The 10,209-nt window shown below is 41.5% G+C and overlaps 1 protein-coding gene across 2 annotated transcripts; it reads left to right on the top strand.

Moving 5' to 3' along the window:
- Positions 1-1,168: 1,168 nt before the first annotated feature.
- odf2a (outer dense fiber of sperm tails 2a) lies at positions 1,169-9,972 on the top strand. 2 transcript variants are annotated; one of them, XM_074617872.1, is made up of 19 exons: positions 1,169-1,324; positions 2,527-2,658; positions 3,442-3,555; positions 3,687-3,869; positions 4,290-4,477; positions 5,033-5,159; positions 5,425-5,550; positions 5,631-5,705; positions 5,915-5,986; positions 6,155-6,271; positions 6,456-6,641; positions 7,019-7,128; positions 7,376-7,511; positions 7,751-7,861; positions 8,031-8,294; positions 8,863-8,963; positions 9,217-9,379; positions 9,535-9,660; positions 9,748-9,972. In XM_074617872.1, exons 1-19 carry the CDS (start codon positions 1,322-1,324, stop codon positions 9,916-9,918), a joined length of 2,505 nt encoding a protein of 834 aa, XP_074473973.1. In that variant the 5' UTR covers positions 1,169-1,321; the 3' UTR covers positions 9,919-9,972. The 2 variants fall into 2 exon arrangements, with proteins under 2 accessions (XP_074473973.1, XP_074473974.1); XM_074617873.1 differs by lacking the exon at positions 1,169-1,324 and adding an exon at positions 1,691-2,163.
- Positions 9,973-10,209: the final 237 nt, after the last annotated feature.

The raw sequence follows: 10,209 nt of genomic DNA, 5'->3' as shown, positions 1-10,209 counted from the left end.
GGACCAATAAGTGTCTTTATTGTGGGACTGGGGAGGATGTATACATGCACTGCTTTGTGTTATCATTAGTTTGTTAAGAAAAGTTAAAAATGTAGCTATCAAACTACATAGAGATTGATAATTGCATCATCAACTTCCCAAAACAAGAATTTACAGATTTACCAGACCTATAGGCTGTCTTTAACTGTTTTTTTTTGCATTTTTTGGCGATTGGATGGCGAGCACTTCCGTTCTGGAAACTGCTCAGAAACCCCCTTATTGTAAATCTAGCTAGGAAAGCCATCCATCCTCTGAATGCTCTAGGTCTCTAGTTTGCGGCTGTAAAGTTTCATGAGACTGTGATTAACCTAGAGGTCACCACTGTTTAGGGACCCCAGTATGCAGAAATATTCAAACACATCATTTTAGAATAGGCGAAAAAATACTGCATGAAAAAAACTGCCTGGTTTTTGCCCTAAATTGCATGTGATTATCATAAAGTGGGCATGTCTGTAAAGGGGAGACTCATGGGTACCCATAAAACCCATTTTCATTCACATATCTTGAGGTCAGAGTTCAAGGGACCCCTTTGAAAATAGCCATGCCAGTTTTTCATCGCTAAAATTAAGCCCAGCTTTGGAGCGTTATTTAGCCTTTTTCCCGACCAATGGATTCCTTAGGTTTTCTAGTTTCATATGATATCTACGTCTTCACTCTAGCCCTAAAACTGAACCTACTAGAGCCTCTGAAAGACAGTAAATGGGGGGTGAAATGAGAATTTGTGGTTCTTTACTGCCTTCCGGTGGCCATGTTGAGATACTACAGCACTACACTAAACGTTCAGTGCGCCTCTACAAGATAGATTTATGTAATGATTTAGGTTTCAGTTGACGGTGTATTTTAGTAGTGAGCATTCCCAAACAAATTTGCAGTTATTTGGATAACACATCAGCAGACTTGGTTAGCGGTTTTGTAGTTCCCGTTCAGATGACGATGTGCATACATAAAGGGGGGGAGTTATCTTTTCAGATAACGATGTGCATTAAAAACAGGGGGGGAGTTATCTTAACACACCGAGTATCTCTGATAACTTCCACAGCTTGTTGAGTGGTTGTTGCTAAGAGACGTTAGAAACGTCGACTCTGGTCCAATCACCGTTGGAGAAAAACATCACGTGCTTTAAACTGACCAATCAGAGAGGCGTTGAAGTTTATCCGAGCATTCACTCCAACAGACTTTTTTTTTTTAATGTTAAACCAACGTTACTTATTATTTTACCTGCTAAACAAACTGTTCTGCAAGTGGAAATATTGTTAAAGTGTTGACGAAGACATTTTGCTATATGGTAAGTCGAATTTGTAAGTTATTAGCTAGTTAGAGAAGGCTGCTGTCAGCTAATGAGCTAAAACTAACTGTCAAGCTAATGTGTAGCTAATGTTTCAGTGCATCTTACTGAACTACCTTTAGATTGACTCTTTAAGACTGACAAACTCACCAAAATCATCTAAATGTATAGCCGAATTTATAATGCCACATAGAGTATTGTCAGTGCATGTGTTTCAGGTGAATAAGAGAAGTTGTGTGAGCAGATATTTACTATTTATTTCAAATTGAGTAAAAAAGACACTAACTGTTGCTAGCCAGATAAGTTTAACAAGATAAGATCAGATATTCCTTTATTAGTCCCACAGTGGGGGAATTTGCAGTGTACAGCAGCAAAGGGGATAATGCAAAAAACAAGATGCATCAGCTAACACAGTAAAAAAAGAGCTAAACAAAGTGTAACACAATATGAACCATTTAAATAGAAGGAAGTATAAAAATAGGAGCAGTATATACAGTATTGACAATAAATAGACTATTAACAAAATTGCACAAGTGGAAAATGATATTGCACAGTGAGAATGAATGAATGAATGAAATTCCACCTGAAAATATCAGGTTATTGTCAGTTTTTTGGTGTGTAAGTGGTCTACTGGGAGCAGTGCTGGTTGTGGAGTCTGACAGCTGCAGGAAGGAAGGACCTGGGATAGTGCTCCTTCACACACTTTGGGTGGAGCAGCCTGTCGCTGAAGGAGCTCTCCAGTGCTGAGATGGTGTCCTGCATGGGGTGGGAGTCATTCTCCATCATGGATGACAGCTTAGCCATCATCGTCCTCTCTCCCACCACCTCCAAGATGGATTGTGCGAATGAGATATAAGCAAAATACTAACTTGATACCAGATATATTGAAACCAGATAACTTGTATAAATGCTTGTGTAAATATAGTATGAATATGTGCAAACAAGATATTAACAAGATAACTTGTGTGAACTTGTGTATAATTGTAGTAATTGCTGTAAATATGTTGTACAGAAATGTGTACTGCCTTATCTAGAGGGAAAGGCTGGAAAATGGTGCGATCAAATACATCTTAAATTACCTCTCATATGTTGTAATTGTGTAGAACTCATGTCATCAGCACTATAACACTGATTTCCATTGTAAAATTCTGATGTGAACATGTTAAATTGGTTGGAGATACTAAACACACTCTATTTCACAGAGGAAAGCGATGAGAGCTCGGTCAAAGTCACCTCCAATTCATTTGCACATCAACGAAGACACACCAGTTCATGTGCATGTGACGAGCCAGAGGACGAGTCCTGCTAGGACGAGTCCTGCCAGGACGCCTCAGGTAAGAGATCTACTTATGTTTGGACTGTCTGTCAAAGTGATATCTTTACTTTTTTACTGTTTTCACTTATTCTTTTTTTATTGTAAATGTGCACATATCGAATATATGTATCTCCTTGATCTCATTAGGGGCCGGGCAGCTTCTTCTCCTCCTACATTTTTTGATCAATTGCCACCAAACTTGCTGCGTTGCATCTTCAGACTCCACAAACCATCCAGACAGATTTTTGAATTATCAAAACATTTAGCCCACAGTCCATCAAAACGTTTTAGTGTGAGCAGTACTGTACACAGCTACTGCAAATTCTCGCTAAATAAAGCTCCAATGTTCATGAAAATTAATGACAACATTTTGAGGTCACGGTAGATGTAGGGTGGTAAATTGCAGAATTTTATCTTAAAAACTTTATTTTTGACAGCATTTTTAATTCTATCCTCATGTGAACCATTGCAGTCGATGGAAATCAAGCATTTTTAAACATCAATTTGTCACTTATGGAGCAATCAATCTTTATTAAAATAAATTACTGACATCTCTGTGTTGTCTAGATAAAGTACACAAATTCTCAGAAGGTGGTCTGCCGTGTACTTATCATTTGTCTTCCTTATTTCATCCTCCTCCTCTTCTTCCTCCTTCTCGATCAAAAGTTATGACATCTTGAAACTCATAACACTCCCTCCTGGTCATAGTACACACTTATTCTAATATGATGTAGTTATTATGCAGCATGAAGGCCTAACAGACGGCTCTGACATGCTGCTGCACACACTCTGTGTTTTAAAGGGGAAGACTAAGATCGACAGAGGAAACCTCCGTCCTACAGCCAAGGTCAAAACTCGAATGCCATGGATACCACCAGGAAAGAACTCCACACGGGACGCTTCATACAAGTGGGAGGTAACACATCTTAAAGGAAAATTACACCTAAATCCCTCCCGTCCTCTGTGAGATTTGTTTTTGTCTCAGCATTGTGAAAGAGCTTCTCCAGTCAAAGATTTGGTGTTACTGAAAGTGTAATTTGCACCAAGGGGCCAACGCACTGCCTTGAGATCACACCACCACTCCCTGAACCAGAATCTGAACATTCCCAGTCTGTGCTGCGAGTAGATGACCTCTCATCAGAGGAAGAAGAAGGGCTTCACGGACGAATCAGCCAGTATGAGAGGAAGATTGAATGCTTACTGACTGAAGTCGGCTCTCTGAAGAATGAGGTCAGTTTCTCCTCTGTTTCCACTTTGATCTCAGCAGGTCTGAAGCACACAAGTCCTTTCCTTATCAGGTTCCTCTCAGGCTAACATGTCAAGCCAATTTCAAGTTTAATTTGTATAGCCCAACATCACAAATCATAAATTTAGCCCAGGGGGCTTTACAATCTGCACAGGATACAACACCCTCTGTCCTTTACAGTACGACCCTCTCATCGGATGAGGAAAAACTTAACCAAAAAAACCTTTTAACAGGGGAAAAAATGGAAGTATCTTCAGGAAGAGCAACAGAGGAGGGATCCCTCTACCAGGACGGGACAAACGTGCAATAGATGTCGTGTGTACGGAGTAAATACATATGAAAATACAACATAGACAATCCATATGACAAAAAGCGTGTATGTTTGCACATCTGAACGTGTGCAGGTGGAACTGCGGAAGAAGGAGCAGCTGCTGGAGCGTCAGACGGAGCAGCTCAGTGTCTCCCAGCGGGTGATCGTGGAGCAGGAGGAGGAGCTGGCTGAGGTGGCCAAAGAGCTCGAAGAGACTGAGTGGGAGAACACGCGATTACGCAAATCAATGGAGAAGATGCTGGTGGAGACTGACAACAAAAGGCAAATATTACACTGAACACTTCTTTTTCTTCTTCTTCTTCTTCTTCTTCTTCTTCTTCTTCTTCTTCTTCTTCTTCTTCTTCTTCTTCTTCTTCTTCTTCTTCTTCTTCTTCTTATTCTTATTCTTATTCTTATTCTTATTCATATAATATGTATATATATATATATACATACAGTGTATATATATATATTATTTTATATATATACAGTGTATATATTTATATATTTTATAAAAATTGTTTATATATTATTTTATTTTTAATTTTTAAATTTTTATTTTTTGAGCAGTTTTGTTATTAATACCAGTAGGATTTTTCTTTTTCTTTTTTTTTCTTTCTTCTTTTCCACCAAGATGTGATCTTAGTACCTCATCTGCAAGTACGACATACGACAGCAGAATTTGCCTTACTTGCATTATATTCAAAGTGCCTTTATGTGGTGTGTTAAGGTTTGCTTTTTTTAATTTATATTATTTGAAAAATTTCAATATACACATTTGTCAAATGGTTACAGCGTTATTCTGGACTCTTGTCCTTGCAGACAAGACGGGGGCAGTATGCAACAGCACAAAGATGCTCTGCGCAGGAAACTGGTGGAGACTGAGATCGATGGGACAGCAGCTGCCAAGCAAGTCACCGCCCTGCGAGAATCTGTTTCCAAACTGTGCGGTGCTATTGGCACTGTGAGTATTAACTCAATATTTGACACTGATATTGTGTCCTGTCCAGTCCTGTCAGGCCTAAAGCTAGGACGTTATTTTTTACTTTTTGACCGCAGCCCATGACTTTTTCTGGAGCAAAGAATAGCTCATTTAGTTGTCATAAATGGCCAGAATTAATGTTTATATTATATGATGCTATTCAGTGATTTGTCAGAATAAGTTCTCACAACCCTCTTTGGTAAACCTATGACTTTGCTCCTCTCTGTCTCTCTGGTTGCTGGTGAAGACGCTGTCTGGCTCGGAGTCTTCAGCATTGGCCCATCAAAAGGAGCTGTTGCTACAGAAACTGGAGACCTTTGAGGCCACAAACCAAAGTCTGCGGCACCTTCTCAGAGAGCTTCACGGGTCCAAGGTAATGTGTGTACCTGACAGATCAATACAAGTCGAGACGCGACTAACTTTCATGCGTCTTGGTGGACTGTTTTTGAGCAGATGGAGTCAATCCGAGTGTCCGAGCAGAAAGATGCATTAGTCAAGAGACTGGCTGACACAGAGGCAGAAAATGCTGTGAGTATGATAGAAGAATCTAATTTATTTAATTTTAATTAGCCTAAAATGTTTTGTCTATTTTTTCTTTCATTAGACAGGCTGATACTTATTATATGCATTTCCCATGTATTGTGTTTTTTTTCTTTTTAATCTTCATGTATAACACTGAGTACTCCCCCTGTGTATGAAATGTGCTCTATAAGTAAAGCTCACTTTTCCTTTTACAGCATCTTGTGGTGAAACTTCAAGAGAAGGACAGAGAGGTTGAACAACTCTCCACACTTATAGATACTGAAAAGGTGAGCTCTTTACTGTAAATACAGCTCTGTCAAACTGTGGAGTGATCTCAAACAGGGATCCAAAACAAAGCAATATCTTACTGAGGAATTAAATCCATTACTTACAGTATGTAAAGCAGAATATGTGTTTGTCTCTAATGTAAATTCCGCTGTATTTTGGGAGTGCAGGACAATGCAAAGAGCACAGCTGGTTTGACCAAGAGTCTGGAGTCAGCAAGAGCTCATTTACAAAGACAGCTCAGGAGCAAAGAAGCTGACAACAACCGGCTCACTGTGCAGATAAAGGTTTGACATGGGAGATGTCTGTCCTAGCAGCTATGCTGCTGATCCCTCTTGTTTTTGTCAATATTCTTGTGCAGTCAGACTCATTCTTTCAACATGTCTGAACTGTTGTCTGATAATTTGACATATCAATGGAAAGCACAAACAGTGAACCCACCCTTTGGTTTTGTCCCTTCCTTTGGTTCAGAACCTGGAGCGAGCAGCCATCCAGCAGAAGGTGGAGATGGAGCATCTGACGGAGCAGCTGGTGAGGCTGAGGCAGCGGGCCGGCACAAACCGAGAGGCTCTGAAACGAGCCACGCGAGCCCAGAAGCAGCGAGCTGAGCGCAGCGAGGACACTGCAGGCCAGTTGAGCGTTCAGCTACTGGACATGGTAGGGCCGTGTCACAGAGCAGGCAGGCTGTTCTACTAAAGCTTTAGATTGATTAGTCAGACACACACACACACACACACACACACACACAAACACACACAAGACACAGACATGTTGGGTTCATATAATTAACTATAACATCCTCACTAGGTGCTTTTGTCAATTATTATATTACTGACCAACTGTTAAAGAAACTTATTCAGTTATTCCTCTTGGCATTTGGTCAAGCCCTATCTCACACACACACACACACACACACACACACACACACACACACACACACACACACACTCTTTTGCACTGGTTTGTGACACTTTTTGTGTGTCTGTAACGGACTCAAGTAAAAACAATCCACTGTTTTTATTTATTTTTAACAGGAGAAGCAGGTGGTTGATGCGCTATCAGCAGCTGAGACCTGGCAAAGTTGCCATGCCCAAGAAGTGAAAGACAAGAGTAAACTGAAGATTGATCTGTCACTGTTGAACAGGTAACTACAGCTCCGTTACGGCTCCGACTGCAGACAAGTATAACGGTCTGTCGTTATGATAATCGGACACTTAGAAACTAGAGATTTGGCACCAATTTTAGTTTGCCAGGAGGTCCTATTCACAGCTGAAAGACGGCTAAATAATGCATGCAAGAGAGTGACAGCTGTGTGTGGAAAGGCTGGTTCAGGACTGTTCATTTTGGTCATACAAGTGAAAATATGACAACTGTTGTGTCATGTAATGCAGCCGTATAGCAGAGCTGACGGAGCAGCTGCAGAGTACGGGAGATAAAGGCCGAGCGGAGAGAGAAACTCTGCTGGATCACATGCACGGACTGACCACAGAGAGCACCGCTGCCAAACTGGAGAAGCAGTCCCTCAAGGTGAAACAGCCAACTAGTCCAGAGAGTAATTCACTTAACAGAGAGAACACATTTATTGAATGGTAACCCGACCATACCCTGATCAAAATTTCTACATATGTTTTGCGTTTGTGTCTCGGGTATTGTCCTTCCTACCTCCATTTTTCATTCAAATAGACTTAGATTGACTTATATCACCTTATGAGGCTGGACAGTCCTGTTTATATGATAACTAACGACACATCATGTGTTCCTGTCAGGCTACCGCCTCTGCGGTGGAAGAGAAGCTGGCCTTGTCTCAGTCAGAGCTCCAGCAGGTCAAAGCTTCGATCCAGCAATATGAAAGCCTGCTGGACAGCTATAAGATCCAGGTATGTGAAGCCTACTGTACTACTAGGAATGCAACAGTGTGAGATTTGGTAACACTTCATTTTACAGGTCCGCAAATCTCATGGTAATTAGGTGATAATTAGTGTCCCATGGACACTTTTAATGTTCATGAAAACTCAGCTTTTCTTTCTGTTAACCAACACTGCATAGGTTGGAAAAACCCGGGCCGAAGCGGAGGAGTACCGTGCTCGGCTGGCTCAGGCAGAGCAGGAGGCCCAGGCGGTGCGCGGGGAGCTGCAGCAGGAAATAGAGGTGGTGCGCAGGGAGCTGCTGGGACGACTGGCGGAGCTGGAGCCTCTTCCCGAAGCCTTACGACGCTCCCAATTCCAGCTGCAGGAGGCTCAGGACAAGGAGCGCATCCAGGAGAGACGCGTCATGGAGCTCAGCACAACCCTGACTGATCTCCGCATGAAGGTCACAACAGTCCTACGCATATGAACTCAAGTTAGCATCACAAGATAATGATTTAAATTCCAAGTTGAATTGCTAATTTGAAAATGAATCCGATATAACAACACTGACTTTGAAATTTGCTGAATGGTTATGGTACAAACTATTTTTTTTTGTGGAACTAAATAGGAAGTAAGCGCTATACTTTCAGCACAAGCAGAGGTTTTGTCATTGGAAGATAGAAAATTAACTTCATACATTTAATTCATAACACTAGGGAGAATAATAAGTGAAAGGAAGGCATAGGATTTAAGAGTAATGTTGTTTTCATTTTGAATTGCAGTAGCACTGAAAACAACATTGGTATGTGAGGCCACTATTAATCTCCAACAAATTTATTGTTGAGGTTTGCCAATAAATTTATTTCGGCTCGCATTAAAATGTTTTAAAGTACCACATACATATTGCTAGAACTTATAGTCAGATCACACACACATGCAATTAGTTTTGGTAAAAGCTCTAAGTAGGAAACCAAATACTTGGATACACAGTCCAAGTCATCTGATGCAGGACTTGTCTTGTTGTGTGGTAGGTGGAGACCCAGGGCAGTCAAGTAGAGCTTCTAAGACAGAAGAAAACGTTGCAGCTGGAGGAGAACAGACAGCTTCAGCAGCGAGTGGAGAGTTTGGAAAGGTCAGTCACCATTTCTGCTTTTCTCTTGGCTCTGGCACTTTGTTCAGAGCAGGGGGACCCCCCCTTAATTAGGTTTTTTATGCAAATTACGGCAATCGGGCACTATGGGTTTTAAAGTACCTTAATTGCCCTCAACTGGGTGTTGAACTAGTACTGTAAGTGTAGCTTGTAACAAATTTTAGTCAGTGCACTTGTTAACTGTTTGTTCTAACTGTTCGTTGTTTTTGCTGTCCTGTCTTGTGTCATCCTGCAGAAAGCTGGAGGATGCTGGCAGTCAGAACAGCGACCTGCTGGCGGTCGTTACCAAACGGGAAGACGCCATCCACAGCAATCAGCTCTGTCTGGAAGAAAAAACAAGGGAATGTTCCCTGCTGAGCCGAAGGCTGGAGGAGGCTCTGGGTGATGCTCGCCAACAGGTCTGATACCGAACATTGTCTTACAAAGATTAAAGAATACAGTAGTCGATCATCATTAGTACTGCATCAGAAAACGTAGAACATGTTTGCAGGTGAGTACTATTTCTCCCTCTGTTGCCCAGTCATTAAGTCCAATGTGTCATATTTATCTCTAGATGGCAGAGACCAGAGGACTCGCTGCCACAAAAGAACGCTCCACCCAGTCCAAGATACTGGCCCTAGAGGCTCAACTTAGCAGGACTACCTCAGAAATCAACCAACTGCGACGCGGCAAAGAGGAGGTGAAGGCCTCCACTATAATTAACTCAAGATTTGGATGTATCAGCTGTGTGAGTAAGGTCTGTAAGGTGTGTATTTTTGATGCTCAGGTGGAGCGGCGGTACCAGAGCCGACTGCAGGATGTGAAGGATCGCCTGGAGCAGTCGGACAGCACGAACCGAAGCCTACAGAACTACGTCCAGTTCCTCAAAGCCTCCTACGCCAATGTGTTTGGAGACCTGGCCCTCGGCAGCTCACCGCGTGCCCCCTCACCCATCTGACAAGCCCGTCCGTCAGCGGTGTATTATAAGCAATAAAGATTATTTAGAACTGAATTGGTAGACAATAAAATATATCATTGGATTAAATAGTTAAAAAATAAATATACTAAAAGAATCCTAAAAAGCACAACAACACAACACCAAATACTGGCATGTGTATTTTCAGTCTTTACAAAAGCTTCTGATTTTAACCGATTAGTTTTGATGGCACCTTGGAGCTTTTCAGATTGAATGTTTTCTTCAGAAATATATGATTGGATATTGAAGTCAGTGTTTTACATGCCAAAAACA

This window comes from Sebastes fasciatus, chromosome 19, assembly GCF_043250625.1.
Source record: "Sebastes fasciatus isolate fSebFas1 chromosome 19, fSebFas1.pri, whole genome shotgun sequence".
In the NCBI taxonomy this organism is placed as follows: Eukaryota; Metazoa; Chordata; class Actinopteri; order Perciformes; family Sebastidae; genus Sebastes; species Sebastes fasciatus.
Note: the sequence above shows the minus strand (reverse complement) of the source record. Positions and strands in the feature narration are given on the sequence as shown.